Below are 18254 nucleotides of genomic sequence, written 5' to 3' on the forward strand. Positions count from 1 at the left end.
AATTTAATGGAGTGAGGGTGTCCTTCTACCCCGACTTCTCTGCGGAAGTACAGAGGCGCAGGGCCAAATTTGGAGAAGTAAAGAGAAGTTTACAACGCCTGCAAGCTAACTACGCTATGCTTTATCCTGCTAAGCTCCGAATTATTGCGGGTGGTAGAGCCCAGTTTTTCGAATCAGCGACGGAGGCCTCATCGTGGCTGGACATGAATGAGCAACTGATTCGCCAAGCGGAGGATCCGGCGGCGGACGCAGACTAATTTACCCTGAACTGATGGACTGCAGAGATTGATGGTAAGCCAGCTCATTTTGTTGCTTGTTACTTGCCAAAGACTGGTGATTTTCCTCAGCCATCATCCACGTGGTCGCAGGACCGGGAGAACAATATATGTAGGTTTTTTCTACTCAGGAACTGAGCGAACTGTTTACTTTAAATTTTTCCCTTGACTTACCTAGATCTACATGCGACTGGGATCATATGTGGAGTGCCCGCTGAGGCGCAAAGTTGGAGCCACGGACTGCCTGTTGCGTCTGTGGCATGATATGGGCACAAGTTTTTCCCAGCGGCTGAGTGCTGCAAAGTTGATATGTGTTCTTTTTCTGGTGCTACTGACTTCTCTTCATTTTTTGGATGCTGCTCTCTATCTCTCACACCCAGAAGGACTGTTGCTTCAGACCCACACTTTCTGTCACGGTACCGTGCTAAGCGGGGGGGGCCTGGATTACCATTTCGTATTGGGGTATCGTGGTCTGTTTGAAGCTGCCGACCCAAATATTATTTTTTCTTTTTTCTACCTGTTTTGCATTTTTATTTTTTATCTCCCGAGATGGCGCCTATTCTTCCTTAACAATGCTATATGCTGTGCTACCGCTGGACAGGCTGGGGAGAGATGGTGTTCATTCTGGCGGGTGGAGGTTTAATATGTTATGTGATGCCATTCTAATTGAGAAATGATGACGGGAATTGCTGTAATTTCATGGAATGTTAGGGGTTTGGGTGATCCGCTTAAACGGACTATGGTGTCTACCTCCCTCAGGAAGCATTTTCCGGCTATATGTATCTTGCAGGAGACTCATTTGACTCCTGACACTAGATCATGGTTGGGATTTGTGTGGGCAGGCTGGACTTATCACTCCACTCACACCTCATATTCAAGGGGTGTGAGTGTATTGATACATAGATCCCTGGACTTCCAGTGCATAGACTCTAGGATCGATCAGGAGGGGAGATATGTATTTTTGCTAGGCAGGGTATACCAACTGACACTCATTCTGGCTGCAGTGTATGTTCCTCCTCCGTTCAGTCCTCAAATATTGCGTGCCCTCCTGGCCTTTCAGCTGTCCAATCCTGGGATACCATTGATGGTAGTGGGGGATTTTAATGGGATTATGAACTCATACTTGGATAGACACCCTGCCCCGGGGGGACCCCCGGGGTTGACAAGATCAGCCATGGCTAAGTTTATGGAAGAGGTGGGTTGGGGGGACCCATGGAGACTGAAAAATCCCCTAGAGAAGCAATTTTCCTGCTTCTCCAAGACGCATATGTCTCTATCCAGGATAGACCTGTGCCTGTGCTCAGCCTCAGTGACTCAGTATGTTGAGGATATACAGTACCTTCCCCGGTGTGTCTCGGATCATTCTCCCGTCTTACTCTCCTTGAGGGTTAGACCTCTTACAACCCTTCCTAGAGCACCGTGGAAGCTTAATGCCTTTTGGCTCAACCTCTTCCCCTCCCATGAATAAATTGAGAGGGATATTGTGGCCTACTGGCAGAAACATGCAGATCATCCTGGAACAGACACTGCCTGGGATGCTTTTAAAGCCTTTTTGAGAGGTATTTTTATTGCCGAGGTGAACGCCATTAAACGTAACACGACTGAACAGAGGGAACAGGTAGCACAGATGGTAAAACGCTTAGAGGCAGAGTATATAGCCAACTCGGGGGAGGGCTCTCGGGAGGCATGGATAGCAGCTCAGGATGCACTGACTAGACTGGACACCTTTAGGGCAGACAGGAAACGCTTCATTTCTAAAATGGCCTTCTATGAAGAGGGGGAGCAGACAGGCAAACTCTTAGCTAAGATAGTCCAATCACAACAGACGTCCCCATCCATTGGTGCTCTTAGGACAGAGGGAGGAAAACTGGAGAACACCCCTGACTTGGTGATGAGGGAACTGGTCAGATTCTATGCTAGCCTATACGAATCAAAGCAAACGCATACTGGAGAGGAGACTCAGGATTTTCTCCAAGGGTTAGAGCTACCGTGTTTAACAGAGTCCCAAGCAGAGTCCCTTGAGACTCCCATTACCATTGAGGAGATGACGGAGGCCGCCAATTCCTTCCCCAATACTAAGGCTCCAGGAGATGATGGCATACTGATTGAAGTGTACAAACAGTATGGGAATGTTGTGCTCCCGAAACTGCTTCATACTCTGAACGCGGCCAGGGAGGCACGGCGGCTCCCGGACTCCATGCGACAAGCAAGCATAGTCCTGCTACTTAAACCGGGAAAGGATCCATTAGACCCTGATTCCTATAGGCCAATTTCGCTTCTTCAAAGTGATATAAAAATACTAGCAAAGGTCTTGGCAATAAGGTTGAATAAGGTGATCACGGCGATTATACACACAGATCAATCGGGTTTTATACCGGAGAGATCTACAGCTATTAACCTCAGGAGATTGTTTGTTAATATGCAGTCGACGGCGGATAATATGGGGGATAGAGCATTGCTGTCTCTAGATGCCCATAAAGCATTCGACAGCATTGAATGGCAGTACCTGTGGGCGACATTGTCCAGATTTGGGTTTGGGCCTGTGTTCCAGTCCTGGGTGCTGCTCCTGTACGACTCCCCCCTGGCGGTTATTAGGGAGGAGGGCAGAGTGTCTTCTCCCTTCCCGCTACATAGGGGGACCCGGCAGGGGTGCCCCCTTTCACCCTTGCTGTTCGCGGTTGCCATAGAACCGTTGGCGGCTCTGGTGCGCTCCAACCCCCTAATTACGGGATTCCAGTACGGATTGACACATGAAAAAATTATGCTCTACGTGGACGATACCATGCTGTTATTAGGTGATACGTCGGGCTCCTCGGGCGATGTCGGTGATTCAGACATTCGGGTCCTTTTCAGGTCTATTGATTAATTGGACTAAGTCTGCAATTATGCTTCTGGACTCGTCGAACCCGCAGGATCGTACGATGCTGGACATCCCAGTGGCGACTAAATTCAAATATCTGGGTGTATGGGTTATCCTCAACCGCTCGATTATGTCACTCTAAATCTCACTCCCTTAGTAGGCAGAATTAGAGACAAAATTAAAATATGGTCAAAATTGAAAATGTCCCTAGTAGGTAGAGTAAACCTCACAAAAATGGTGTTTATGCCTCAGTTGTTGTATATTTTACATAACACCCCCATGGTTGTCCCCCTCAGGGTTTTTAGAATTATTAATTCCCTATTTCGTGCATTTCTCTGGCTTAATAAGCCCCCCAGGATTAAACTGGAACAATTACAAAAACCGAAGGAGGCGGGAGGGCTTGCTCTCCCAAATCCCTGGTTGTACTACCTGGCAGCTCAACTACAACTTATAGCTCGAGCTATGAGTAAGGGACGGGGGGACCCGGTGGTAGACATAGTAAACCACATGACCGACATGGACAATATGGTGACTGGTCTCGAGTCTTTACAATGCGCTAAGTCCAATAAACTTTTCCCCACATATGCATTAATGCAGAAAATTTGGAATAAAACCCGCCAATTACAGAACATAGAGGGGTTCACAGGACACAGCCCAATTTGGAACAATCGCTACTACAAGGAGTTGATGTCTCTGACATGTGGTGAACGTTGGAGGAGATATGGGGTTACACACTTGGTACATATCTTCTCTGGGGGCCGTCTGCTTTCCTTTGCAGAGCTCCGGGAGAAGTTTGATCTTCCTCAGACAATGCATTTCTACTACTTGCAGTAAAAACATGCCATCAGGGCCCAGGCTGGAAGCAACCCTTGGATATTATCCCCTGCCCCGATCTTCCACTTTATGACTGGGATAACTAGCTTTAGGGGCTTTATTTCAAGCTTGTACGCCATGTTACTGACAGCATTTTTGCCGGGCCTCCCTTCTAGGGTGGTGACCTCCTGGGAAAGAGATGTGGGTGTTTTCGAGGAGGAACAGTGGGAAGAGGCATTACTAGCTATACAGGGAGCCTCGCTCAATGTAGCACACCGCTTGTCACAATTATACATTGTTCTGCGAGTACATTTTACCCCGGCCAGACTGCACAGGATGGGGCTGACAGATGATGACAACTGTGCCAGGGACCATGGAGACCTCATCCATTTGATGTGGCGGTGCCCCAAGCTACACCTATATTGGGCGGGGGTTCTCAAAACTCTGAATGAGGTGTTTATGATTCAGGTACCACAGACCCCCAAAGTGTGCATCTTGGGTATTATAGAGGACCTCCCACTGGAGGATAACCCTAAAAAAGCTGTTGGTAGGGCCCTTTTCCAGGCCCGCAAACTTATCCTTAGGCACTGGAAGGATGCGGAGCCCCCAAGGGTGGGGGGAGTGGATAGCCCAGATGGGATTCACTCTCCGGGCAGAGAAATACATCTATCGGCACAGGAAACGGTGGGGAAGGTTTGAGTTGCTGTGGGCCCCCTGGTTAAATTCCCCGGGATTAGCCCCGCTTGAGCTGGTACTGGACAGGCTGCTCATATAAAAGGCCGAAGGCGAGGGTTCAAGACCGGATCAGGGGCATACCGTGAAGGGGGGAGGAGGAGAGGGCCAGGGGATTGAACCCCTGTATACAATGGAGCGGGTTAAGAAGTGTGAGAGCTAGCTGTTATTCTTCAATTGTACTAATGCAAAATGTGATGGTTTAGTGGGAGGAGAATGTAGCATTCCAGAAGTTTTGTGTGGTTTGTTTTCTTTTTTATTTTATTATTTTGTTGTTATGTATGGATGTACAAAAGAGGAAGAGAAACGAAACAGACATAATGTATGTAACCATGTATTTTTGCCATATTATTCAATAAACATCCTTTTTTGAGAAAAAAAAAAAGACTCGATGATGAGATCATTCTCATCAAAGATAAACTCATTCCTCTTATGACCACTACTGAGTATGGTGAAAGATCTAAGAACCTACTCACAAATTTCTGGAGAAAGAGTAAAGAGAACAGAAAATAAAGAAAAAGAAGAAGTTCAACAGGTATATGGGAGACTATCAGAGCAACATGGTTTTCGAATGGCAGAAAAAAATGTTGGCGGAGGCTAAGGCTCTGATTAATCCTGAAATGGATGTTGACTCACAATTAACAACCACCCAGCCCAACTTGAATCTTCCACCCCCTCCTCAGGCACCTAACATCAAGGGAGTTCAAAATCGTTTACCTTTGGGTGGTACCCCAGAGGACATTTTAAGAATAAAAAACTCCCTGCACCACATTCATCTAATGGGGGCAGAGGAGGTTCCAGCCACAGTTGACAAATTGCCCCCCCATTCGGTTCACAGCCTCAGACTCGGGGTCAGTTCCAAACGGTTGGCCCCTCCCAAACACGTGGTAGAGGATCCTCAGGACCCCCCCCCCCCACCTCCGAATTATGGGTACATTTCTGGCCATAACAACCAAGATGGTGGCCCGCGAGGCTATCAGACTAGTAGAGGGCCGCATTATGGCCCACCTCCGTCCTTTGGGGCTCCGGAGGTGGTTCATTATGCGGGGAACTATGAGCCTGAATACAACATACTAACACATAATAACTTTCTACCTCTTGGTGATGTAACGAACCATGAAGAGGGGGCTTATGGCCCAATTCTTGGACCTAGTTCGTCTTCAGGAGCGAACATGGGATCCTATGAATTCGGTTATGGTGTGGGTGGTGATCTTAGCCAATCCACAGGCTTTGGTCAAACACATTGGGGTTTTCCCCGGATGGGCCAAGACACCAAAAGAGTCGCCGAGTTAAAAGAGGAGTTAGAGGGGGGAGGAATAGGAAGTCCAAAACGACCGAGAACCTGACAGGAGAAGGTATTTTTCATTTGAGCTCTCATACTTTGAGTGCGTCCGAATTGGTCGTTTTGGATAAAGGACTGAAATATGTTCCTCCCAAAAATATCGATAAATTTAGGACGTATATGGACATACACAAGTATGTCCGTAAGCTCAATATGCAACGATACTTCGCTTCCAATGCCTTCAATCCCTCTGGAACCTCCTCCTCTAAGTATATACACTCAGGTTTGGCTAATGCCTCTGTATACAATCCTCCCGACCACTTGACAGGTGCCCATGCGTGTCTTTAGAGATCTTACCCTGAAAGATTTAGACATTATGAAGGTCAAACAAGTACGGTGTAAAATGAAAATAGAAGAAGGGATCAATTCTCTGTGTAAGAATAATAACCTAGTGATCCGCCCTGCGGATAAGGGTGGAGGGATCGTTGTCCTGAATAAGACCGATTATTTACAGGAAATGCGATAGGCGATAGGGATACATATCTCCCCCTTCCTTTGGATCCTGGTGATAAGTACAAGAAAGCACTGATAAAAATCGTCAATAGAGGCTTCCGTGATAACATTTTGAACGAGAAGGAAGAAACCTTCCTGATTCCGAAGGCCCCGAGAACACCCATTATGTACTACCTTCCGAAAGTGCACAAGAACCCTACTTGCCCCCCGGGACGTCCCATTGTGAGTGGGATAGACTCAATTACGTCCCGGGTGGGCAAGTATATAGACTTCTTCCTACAGCCTCTTGTGAAAAAAATACTTTCGTACATCAAAGACACGAAACATGTAATCAATATTCTTTCAGGTTTAAAACCCCCTTCAGAGGTTTGGCTGGTGACAGCGGACGTCACGTCACTGTACACCATCATACCTCATGGTTTAGGCCTAGATGCGGTATCATTTTACCTCAACAGGGATAGCAGTTTAGACACAGCACAAATTTCTTTTATTATGGAGCTTTTAGAATTTGCTGCCACTCACAATTTTTTTGGGCACGATGGGCAAATTTACAAACAAGATCGCGGGGTAGCTATGGGAGCTAAATATTCCCCTAGCCTCGCAAATCTATTCATGTCCCTATGGGAGGAGGATGTCGTCTGTGTCCAGTCTAGGCCCCAGATTCTTCTGTGGGCCAGATACATCGACGACATCCTCCTCCTATGGGATGGCACCGAGAGTGACCTATCCCAGTTCATGGATTTGCTCAATAGGAACGAGCGAGGGATTTTTTTGAGTTATGAGGCAAGTCAAACACAGATTAACTTTCTGGATTTGGTCATTTCAGTTGAGGATGCCAATTTTGTGACGTCAACATATTTCAAAACCACCGATAGAAATTCTTATATTTCTAAAGATAGTTGTCATTATTCCTCGTGGCTTGAGTCTGTACCGAAAAGCCACTACCTGCAGTTAAAAAGAAACTGTAGCAAACAGGCCACTTTTGTCAGACAGGCAGACGTTTTAACAGAACGTTTTTTGGCAAAAGGTTACTGCCCGAATGCTTTGTCTGACACTTTGGACCATGTGAAAAGTTTGGACAGGGCGGTTTTATTGGATGATAAGCCTCGTACTGATTCTGTTAGGTCCAGAATTCCATTTGTTACGGATTATTCTTGCCAGCATGCAAATGTCAAACATATTTTTTCTAAACATTGGCATGTTTTAAAGAGCGACAATGTTCTCAATAATTTGCTACCTGATAAACCACAGGTGGTCTTCAGGGGACTTCCCTCCCTGAAAGACAAATTAGCCCCCAATGTGCTTAACCCCCCCCAAAATACCATCAATGTTTTTAGCAGGCCTAACAGGGTTCTATAAATGCGGCAGGTGTCAAAGTTGTGCTCTGAATGGGTGTAACTCTAAGGCCCCGTACACACGACCAAACATGTATGCTGAAACTGGTCCGCGGGCCAGTTTCAGCATACATGTTCGGTCGTGTGTAGGCGCGAGCGGGCCGAATTCCAGCAAACATTTGCCCGCCGGGCCTTTTCCCAGCGGGCAAATATTCCTGGACGTGTTTTAAAACCGTCCGCTGGAATCCTGCCCGCTCGGACATGTGCGGTCGTCAGTACAGACCTACCGTACATGTCTGAGCGCCCGCCGTCCCTCGCATGCGTAGAATGACTTTGACGCATGCGTGGAAGCCTTTAAATGGCAGGCCCGCCCACGTCTCCGCGTCATCGCCGCGTCATCGTCGCGGCGACGACGCGGACACGCCCCGCGTATTGTTTATGCGCGGACTTCTGTACGATGGTTAGTACAACCATCGTACAGAAGCCCTCTGGCAGGCATGTACGGTGAAAACGGTCCGACGGACCGCTTTCACCATACATGTTTGCTCGTGAGTACCCGGCCTCAGAGAACCACTGAGTTCACCTCCAGTTGTACTCTCAAGAGCTTTTCCATCAAACCCTTTATTACCTGCTCAACAGTGGGGGTCATCTATCTGTTAATGTGCCCTTGTGGCTTTCAATATGTGGGCAGGACCAAACGTCTTCTGCACATACGGCTCAATGAGCACATTGCGAATATACGTAGTGGTTTCACTGAACATTCTGTTTCTAAACAGTACTTGACCGCCCATAACAAAAATCCCAAAAACACTGTATTTTTAGGCATAGATAAATTTACTGCCCATTGGAGGGGGAGTGACTTAATAAGAAGCATTTCCAGGTCTGAAATGTCTTGGATCCATAAAATAAAATGCTACACCCCTCGTGGCCTCAATATTGAGGTAGATGTGAATTGCTTTATAGACAATTCATAACTTCAATTCTATCTATAAATCATCCCGTTATATCTTTGTAAGATGATTTTAACATGGTCTGTATTTATCTAATTATTTGTATTTTTGACATCATGTCTAGAGGTTCAATTTTTGAGATATGTATGCATAATGTGATTATATTATACTGTTAATATCTTTAATATTTGTGACATTTACTGTTAGCTGCTCACCAATATGGGTGTATTGTCTGTAGTGATATTTGTTTTCAATCATATTGCTGACTCGAGATGGGTTCATTCAGGCACACATTCTTTATTACCACCCATGTATTTTTAAGTTCCTGGTTTTGTTTTATGTTTTTCCAATATTATTTTTGGGGGTCACCTCGTAGTTGTAAATTATAGCCCGGTATGGTATTGTATGTCACTTTTTACAAAAAAATACCGTGGCTGCTAATATTACCTGTAGTTTGCGCCATTGAGTATGGTGTTTCACTGTTTGCTGACCTTTTTCTGACACCCCATATCGGCAGTATTAATCGAGTTCACATTAGGTTTGTTTGCCCTTACTCCGTATGGAGACATTGTGTATATCCCTATTGATTACATCTGGCTTTTCCATTAGCTAAGATGGCGGATGTGCGGCTGTTCTGGATCCATCTCGAGGCCAGCCCCTCCTCTAATGCATTTTTATTGCGGTGACTCGGAGCGTCTCCTCATCCCGTGAACAAGTCCCTGTTGTGACGAAACGTCGGGAGGCGGCGCTCTGACGTCACCGCGTTGTACGTGTGAGGACCCGGAAGACACGGGCACGCGCTCCAAACAGGCCGGCCGGCTTTTATCTGATGCTTTTACTATTCAAGATTGCTGTAAGTGCACAATCTGCTTTTTTATCTATTAAATCTTTAAACGTTTTACGCTATGAGCTCTCCCTGATTTCTTTCCATATTCCGGAAGGGCTTGTATCTGGTGACCTTATAGGGGATTGACTCAGTGCTTATTTTACATTCAACTGGATGGAGGATTAAATAAGTTCCTGCAGTGACATTGGATGTCTGTACAGTCATGCTGTTTCTGATCTCATAGAGATCTTAGACTCTGGTAAGGGTCTGTGTTACTCGTTGGTGGAGGTCTCCTGTTTGTCAATCACTACTTGATGGATTAATTTCACACTTGGGACTTACCTTCTTCTGTTGTGCTCTGAATGGACTTTTTATTTATACATATATTGTTTTCACTTTTCCATTTTGAAATTCTTTTGTGTGTTGGACTGCTTTGATGCACTGAACACATTTTTTTTTCCAAATTGTGCTCACGTCATTTAGGGGTCAATTATTTACTGTGTATTATTTAGCGCGACTCCTTTCTTTTTTAAGAGTATATCTCTAGAGCACATATTTTAAGAGAAGAAAAATATACATCGGGGTCAACAAACTTTTCTACATTAAAGCGGAGTTCCAACCACAATTAGCAGTTTTTTAAATGTATGTCCTTTCATCATGCGTTTTTATAATATAAATCCGGTCACTTACTATTTTACTTAGATATTCAAAAAAGATAGTTTAAAAAACTATGTCCACACCGTTGTCATTTTGCTTGTAGGCATTGTGAAGCCTACAAGCACTTACTTCCTGGAAGTCTTGGATGGCGAGTGATAATTGGACAGCGCACTGCATCCTGGGAAATGACGACACACATTTCCCAGGAGCATTAGAGGGAGATGATGTCAGAATCCTAGGTGATTTCAAAGGCAGAGTTCGTGGGACCGCATAGCAACAGGCATTTCCAGATGAGTAAAAAATATATATATATATATTTTTTACTTTTTTAGGTCTAATGAAAAAAAAAAAATTTGGGATGGAAACTCCACTTTAAGTGTCAGTTTATAGGTATTAGACAACAGGTGTAGCAGTGCACAATAGCATGCCGTGGACCTCACCTCTAAACCAATTCCTGCACCATCAAACCTCCAATCAGCCCCAGTTGTCTTCTTCAGTTCCATCAAAGTGCCTTCCTCAGATCTATCCAAGTGTCTTTCTCAATTCCCTCCAAGTGGCTTCCTTAGTTCTGTCCAAGTGTCTTCCCCCAATTCCCTCCAAGTGCCTTGCGCTTGTTCTGTCCAAGTGTCTTCCTCAATTCCCTCCAAGTGTTTTCCTCAATTCCCTCCAAGTGTTTTCCTCAATTCCCTCCAAGTGTCTTCCCCCAATTCCCTCCAAGTGTCTTCTTCAGTTCTGTCCAAGTGTCTTCCTCAGTTCTGTCCAAGTTTCTTCCCCAATTCCCTCCAAGTGTCTTCTTCAGTTCTGTCCAAGTTTTCCCCAATTCCCTCCAAGTGCCTTGCTCGGGTTCTGTCCAAGTGTCTTCCCCCAATTCCCTCCAAGTGTCTTCCTCAGTTCTGTCCAAGTTTCTTCCCCAATTCCCTCCAAGTGCCTTGCTCGGGTTCTGTCCAAGTGTCTTCCCCCAATTCCCTCCAAGTGTCTTCCCAAATTCCCTCCAAGTGTCTTCCCAAATTCCCTCCAAGTGTCTATCCAAATTCCCTCCAAGTGTGTTCCTCAATTCCCTCCAAGTGTCTTCCTCAGTTCTGTCCAAGTTTCTTCCCCAATTCCCTCCAAGTGCCTTGCTCGGGTTCTGTCCAAGTGTCTTCCCCCAATTCCCTCCAAGTGTCTTCCCAAATTCCCTCCAAGTGTCTTCCCAAATTCCCTCCAAGTGTGTTCCTCAATTCCCTCCAAGTGTCTTCCTCAGTTCTGTCCAAGTTTCTTCTCCAATTCCCTCAAAGTGTCTTCCTCAGTTCTGTCCAAGTGTCTTCCCCCAATTCTCTTCAAGTGTCTTCCTCGGGTTCTGTCCAAGTGTCTTCCTCGGGTTCTGTCCAAGTGTTTTCCTCAGTTCTGTCCAAGTGTCTTCCCCCAATTCCCTCCAAGTGCGGTCCTCGGGTTCTGTCCAAGTGTCTTCCCCAATTCTCTTCAAGTGTCTTCCTCAGTTCTGTCCAAGTGTCTTCCCCCAATTCCCTCCAAGTGTCTTCCTCAGTTCTGTCCAAGTTTCTTCCCCAATTCCCTCCAAGTGCCTTGCTCGGGTTCTGTCCAAGTGTCTTCCCCCAATTCCCTCCAAGTGTCTTCCCAAATTCCCTCCAAGTGTCTTCCCAAATTCCCTCCAAGTGTCTGTCCAAATTCCCTCCAAGTGTGTTCCTCAATTCCCTCCAAGTGTCTTCCTCAGTTCTGTCCAAGTTTCTTCCCCAATTCCCTCCAAGTGTCTTCCTCAGTTCTGTCCAAGTTTCTTCCCCAATTCCCTCCAAGTGCCTTGCTCGGGTTCTGTCCAAGTGTCTTCCCCCAATTCCCTCCAAGTGTCTTCCCAAATTCCCTCCAAGTGTCTTCCCAAATTCCCTCCAAGTGTGTTCCTCAATTCCCTCCAAGTGTCTTCCTCAGTTCTGTCCAAGTTTCTTCCCCAATTCCCTCAAAGTGTCTTCCTCAGTTCTGTCCAAGTGTCTTCCCCCAATTCTCTTCAAGTGTCTTCCTCAGTTCTGTCCAAGTGTCTTCCCCAATTCTCTTCAAGTGTCTTCCTCAGTTCTGTCCAGGTGTCTTCCTCAGTTCTGTCCAAGTGTCTTCCTCAGTTCTGTCCAAGTGTCTTCCTCAGTTCTGTCCAAGTGTCTTCCTCAGTTCTCTTCAAGTGTCTTCCTCAGTTCTGTCCAAGTGTCTTCCTCAGTTCTGTCCAAGTGTATTCCTCAGTTCTGTCCAAGTGTATTCCTCAGTTCTGTCCAAGTGTCTTCCCCAATTCTCTTGAAGTGTCTTCCTCAGTTCTGTCCAAGTGTCTTCCTCAGTTCTGTACAAGTGTCTTCCTCAGTTCTGTCCAAGTGTCTTCCTCAATTCCCTCCAAGTGTCTTCCCAAATTCCCTCCAAGTGTCTTCCCAAATTCCCTCCAAGTGTCTTCCCAAATTCCCTCCAAGTGTTTTCCTCAATTCCCTCCAAGTGTCTTCCTCAGTTCTGTCCAAGCGTCTTCCTCAGTTCTGTCCAAGTGTCTTCCCCAAATTCCCTCCAAGTGCCTTCCTCGGGTTCTGTCCAAGTGTCTTCCCCCAATTCTCTTCAAGTGTCTTCCTCAGTTCTGTCCAAGTGTCTTCCTCAGTTCTGTACAAGTGTCTTCCTCAGTTCTGTCCAAGTGTCTTCCTCAGTTCTGTCCAAGTTTCTTCCTCAGTTCTGTCCAAGTGTCTTCCCCAATTCCTTCCAAGTGTCTTCCTCAGTTCTGTCCAAGTGTCTTCCTCAGTTCTGTCCAAGTGTCTTCCCCAATTCTCTTCAAGTGTCTTCCTCAGTTTTGTCCAAGTGTCTTCCTCAGTTCTGTACAAGTGTCTTCCTCAGTTCTGTCCAAGTGTCTTCCTCAATTCCCTCCAAGTGTCTTTCCAAATTCCCTCCAAGTGTTTTCCTCAATTCCCTCCAAGTGTCTTCCTCAGTTCTGTCCAAGTGCCTTCCTCGGGTTCTGTCCAAGTGTCTTCCCCAATTCCCTCCAAATGTCTTCCCCAATTCCCTCCAAGTGTCTTCCTCAGTTCTGTCCAAGTGTCTTCCCCAATTCCCTCCAAGTGTCTTCCCCAATTCCCTCCAAGTGTCTTCCTCAGGTTCTGTCCAAGTGTCTTCCCCCAATTCTCTTCAAGTGTCTTCCCCAATTCCCTCCAAGTGTCTTCCTCAGGTTCTGTCCAAGTGTCTTCCCCAATTCCCTCCAAGTGTCTTCCCCAATTCCCTCCAAGTGTCTTCCTCAGGTTCTGTCCAAGTGTCTTCCCCAATTCCCTCCAAGTGTCTTCCTCAGTTCTGTCAGGAATATATCCCAGTATTTAGATCTGCACAGGTAACTGCACAGGAATATGTCAAGGCAGATGTTGATTGTCATAGAGCATGACAGGCGGCTACTATTGCCTAGGCAATCCTTTTAATAATCTTTTTGCTAAGTACCACAATGCCTGCCCCTTGGCCCTGTACATCATAATTATAGCATGGTCAGGTAATGATCCCCTAGCTTTGGGAATATTCATGATCACTTTACTCCTCAGATGGCCATGAAAACGGGAAAGGGTTGGATAGACGTTGGAAAGCCGGAGCGGGCGAATGTATTTCTTGAAATCGCCTTGAATGTAAGTTAAATGTGATATGAGATGAGACTGGAGTGTGCCGGAGACTCAGCTTGGTAAGCCTTTCCATCGTGTCTCTACTAGAGTCTAGAAAAGCTTTATTCCATGAAGATTCAGAGAAGCGCTCTGGACACAGATATGAACTCCCACAAAGACTGGGTGGAGGCGGAAGTCTTCAAAGTGCTGACCTATCAGACGGAGGCTGTAAGTCCCAATGGTGTCTAGTCTTCTTAAAGCTCCTCCCCCCCCCCCCCTCAGCAACATGCTTATTGATTTAATAAAGGAGAAGTATGAGGAGAGCTCGTTTGGCAATGGTGCATATTTGTGGTGAGGGTGCTCTGGTGCATCAGTAGCGTGTGAGTTGGCCATCTTCATGCAACGCTCTAATGCAGCACAGCAGAAGGTGAAGTTGTAACGGGGGCTTTAGGCTCCATTTCAGTGGCGGCCGGTGCTTAAAATTTTTGGGGCGGCGCAAACAAACGAAAAAAAAAAACCCCCATCAATTGCAGCCTCACTGTGCCCATCAATTGCCGCCACTGTGCCCATCAAACGCAGCCACTGTGCCCATCAAACGCAGCCACTGTGCCATAAAATTGTCGCCACTGTGCCATAAAATTGTCGCCACTGTGCCATAAAATTGTCGCCACTGTGCCATGCCATCAAACGCAGCCACTGTGCCCATCAATTGTCACCACTGCGCCCATCAATTGTCGCCACTGTGCCCATCAATTGTCGCCACTGTGCCATGCCAAACGCAGCCACTGTGCCCATTAAACGCAGCCACTGTGCCCATCAAACGCAGCCACTGTGCCATAAAATTGTCTCCACTGTGCCTTAAAATTGTCGCCACTGTGCCATGCCATCAAACGCAGCCACTGTGCCCATCAATTCTTACCACTGTGCCCATCAATTGTCGCCAATGTGCCATGCCAAACGCAGCCACTGTGACATCAATTGTCGCCACTGTGCCATGCCAATAGCAGCCACTTTGCCATGCCATTGTCGCCACTATGCCCATCAATTGTCGCCACTGTGCCATGCCAAATGCAGCCACTATGCCATCAATTGTCGCCACTGTGCCATGCCAAACGCAGCCACTGTGCCATGCCATTGTCGCCACTGTGCCCATCAATTTCCGCCAGTTTGCCCCTAAAATGCCGCCAGATTGACCCCCCCCCCCCCCCCGCCTGGCACTTACCATTCTCGGTCAACCGTCAACCATCCTCGGATCCTGCTCCACGATCCCTCAATGTAGTCCCGCCCTCGATGTCGCTTCAGCCAATCAGGTTACCGGTAACCAGATCCGGTGAACCTGATTGGCTGAGCTGCGCGTCAGTGTTAACCAGGGAACGCACACCCCCTGTGTCCTCTGGTTAACTATTTGGAAGCCGATTACAGCCCTCGGGCTGTAATCGGAAAGCTTTTCCGAGCCGCTGGCCCTCATAGACACTTCCACAGCCAACCAGCTGCCGTTATTCAGATGGCCGGCCCTCGCCAGGGGGGCTGGCCATCTGAATAGTGGGCGGCAGCGGCGACAATACATAGAATCATGCAATGCACAAATCTATGTATTGCTTTCAGTGGCGGTGCAGGAGCGGGAGGGGGCGGCGCTCCTGCGCCCTCTACGGACGCACCGCCACTGCTCCATTCACATTAGAGCATCTCCAAAGTCATACCATTTCCAGTGCGACTTTGGAGCGTGACTTTTGGTGTAATTTTGGTCCGACTTTTCATTCCATGGATCAAAAGTAGTGCAGGCACCTTTTCAAAGACTTTAACCACTTCCATACCACGCACCTTCCCGCCCAGGCCAATTTTCAGCTTTCAGCGCTGTCGCACTTTGAATGGCAATTGCGCGGTCATGCTACACTGTACCCAAACAAAATTGGCGTCCTTTTTCCCCCACAAATAGAGCTTTTTTTTGGTGGTATTTGATAAACTCTGCGATTTTTTTTTTGCGCAACAACTAAAAAAAGACTGAAAATTTTGAAAAAAAATTACGTTTTTATTTTTTTCTGTTAATTTTTTTGTAAATAAGTAAGTTTTCTCTTTCAATTACGGGCACTGATATGGCGGCACTGATGGGCACCGATGAGATGGCACTGATGGACATCGATGAGGTAGTACTGATGGGCACAGATGAGGTGGCACTGATTAGCGGTGCTGGTATGCGGCACTGATGAGGCACTCATAGGCGGCACTGATGGGCACACATAGGCGGCACTGATGGGCACACATAGGCGGCACTGATGGGCACTCATGGGCGGCACTGATGGGCACTCATGGGCGGCACTGGGCACTCAAAGGCGGCACAGATGGGCACTCATGGGCGTCACTTATGGGTGGCACTGATGGATACTTATGGGTGGCACAGATGGGCACTGATAGGTGGGCACTGGGCATGGATGGGCACTGTGGGGTGGCACTGATGGACACTGTGGGGTGGCACTGATGGACACTGTGGGGTGGCACTGATTTATCCATGTTGCCAGTCAGTGCCCATTTGTGGGCACTGATTGGCATCTTTTTTTTTTTTACTGCTGTTTTTTTTTTTTTTTTTTTTTTTTCTTACTTTTTTTTTTTTTTGCCCCCCTTTTTTTTTTGCCCTTCCCTGGTGGTCCAGTGTGGCGATCCGAGGGCCATCAACGGCTCTTCCTGTTTACATCGTGATCAGCCGTGATTGGACACGGCTGATCACGTGGTAAAGAGCCTCCGCCGGAGGCTCTTTACTGAGATCGGAGATGCAGGGTGTCAGACTGACACCCCGCATCACCGATCGCCGCGCTGCACGCCCCCACGAGCGCGCGCGGCATGAAATCCTGCAGGATGTCCATGGACGTCCAGTCAGGATTTCAGAACCACTTCCCGGACGTAAATCCCCTATAGACCGGGCGGGAAGTGGTTAATGCCGCGTACACACGGTCGGAAATTCCGCCAGCAAAAGTCCGATGTGAGCTTTTGGACAGAAAATCTGACCGTGTGTAGGCTCCATCGGACTTTTCCTGTCGGAATTTGCGCCAACAAAAGACAGAGCTGGTTCTCAAATTTTCCGAACGGAAAAAAATCCGATCGTCTGTAGCAATTCCCGAGGCGCAAAATTCCGACGCCTGCTCGGAAACAATTCGACGCACGCTCGGAAGCATTGAACTTAATTTTCTCGGCTCGTCGTAGTGTTGTACGTCACCGGCGTTCTTGACTGTCGGAAGCTCAGAGAACTTTTGTGTGGCCGTGCGTAGGCAAGCCAAGCTTGAGCGGAATTCCGTCGTGGGAAAAAAACATCCAAGGTTTTTCCGATGGAAAATCCGATCGTCTGTACGCGCCATTAGCCTCATCAATTTGAACGGGTGCCATAGAAAAGAATGGGGGTGCGACTCTGTTGTCCAAAGTAGCACGACAAATCGAACAAGTGTGAATGGAGCCGAAAGCCTCGTACACACGGTACGATTGTTGGCCAACCGAGCGTCTGATTTTTGTAGCAGGATCTTGTCTTGCATACTAACGGTACACAATTGTCGTGCCACGAACACGAACGTGGTGACGTACTACGAGGGATTTCAGCTCTTGGGCGCCACCCTTCTGCTAATTTCATGATTCCGAGCATGCGTGTTTGTACTTTTTCGACTTTTGCATGACGGATCGAACCAGACGTCGAACCGTTGTCCGCCGAAAATTAACTAGCCTGCCATCCAACATTTGTTTTGGCGGAAAATTGGACAACGATTGTCAGAAGGAGCGTACTAACGGTCAGATTTTAGGACAACGGACAATCCCCTTCCAACAATCGTACCGTGTGTACGGTGACTTTGGTGTAAAAGAAAAGTAAGAAATATTTTATGGCGACTGTCGCATTCAAAGACTTTCCCCCCCGTTGTGTGCGTTCTCCCAGGCCGTGGCTCAGAAGGATTTCCAGGTCGCTTCGTCGAGGATTCAGAGATGCAAAGACATGCTGCTGACGCAACCGAACAAGGTGGGGGGTGTGTGACGTCTCATCTGTTTTACATCCATGTGTTTTTTTTGTTTTATTTTATTTATTATGGCCTATACTAAAAATAATCATTTTATTTGATGCATGCTGTATTTATAAAAATACTTGTTTTTACTTTTAGTAACACGTTAATACCTCGCAAAATCTGCAAACTTCACATGTTATAAATCAATATTATACAGTATGTACAAGGGTTTTGAACCACTTGTAGTGTGTGTGTGTGTATATATATATATATATATAATTTTTTTTTGGGGGGGGGGTGCCACTTTTTACCCAAAAATAATGGCCCGGATTCAGGTAGATTTGCCCCTTATTTACTGCGCTACCTGCGATTCACGGAGCAGTAGCTCCGTAAATTGCGTGTGCGCTGTGTAAACTTGCCCTGCGTAAGGGCGCCTAATGTAAATGATCCCCTAGGGGGC

At 47.0% G+C, this 18254-nt stretch overlaps 1 protein-coding gene across 1 annotated transcript in view; it reads left to right on the forward strand.

Moving 5' to 3' along the window:
- The window catches only part of LOC120921911 (testis-expressed protein 11-like), a gene marked incomplete at its 3' end in the record, with an annotated part of 82812 nt that overhangs the window by 23185 nt on the left and 41373 nt on the right, over nucleotides 1–18254 (forward strand). The window contains exons 5-7 of the mRNA XM_040334415.1: nucleotides 13767–13847; nucleotides 13929–14048; nucleotides 17731–17811. Of these exons, the coding sequence (XP_040190349.1) occupies nucleotides 13767–13847; nucleotides 13929–14048; nucleotides 17731–17811 (282 nt within the window). The remainder of the gene's footprint in view (nucleotides 1–13766; nucleotides 13848–13928; nucleotides 14049–17730; nucleotides 17812–18254) is intronic.

This window comes from Rana temporaria, assembly GCF_905171775.1.
Source record: "Rana temporaria chromosome 9 unlocalized genomic scaffold, aRanTem1.1 chr9c, whole genome shotgun sequence".
NCBI classification, from domain to species: domain Eukaryota; kingdom Metazoa; phylum Chordata; class Amphibia; order Anura; family Ranidae; genus Rana; species Rana temporaria.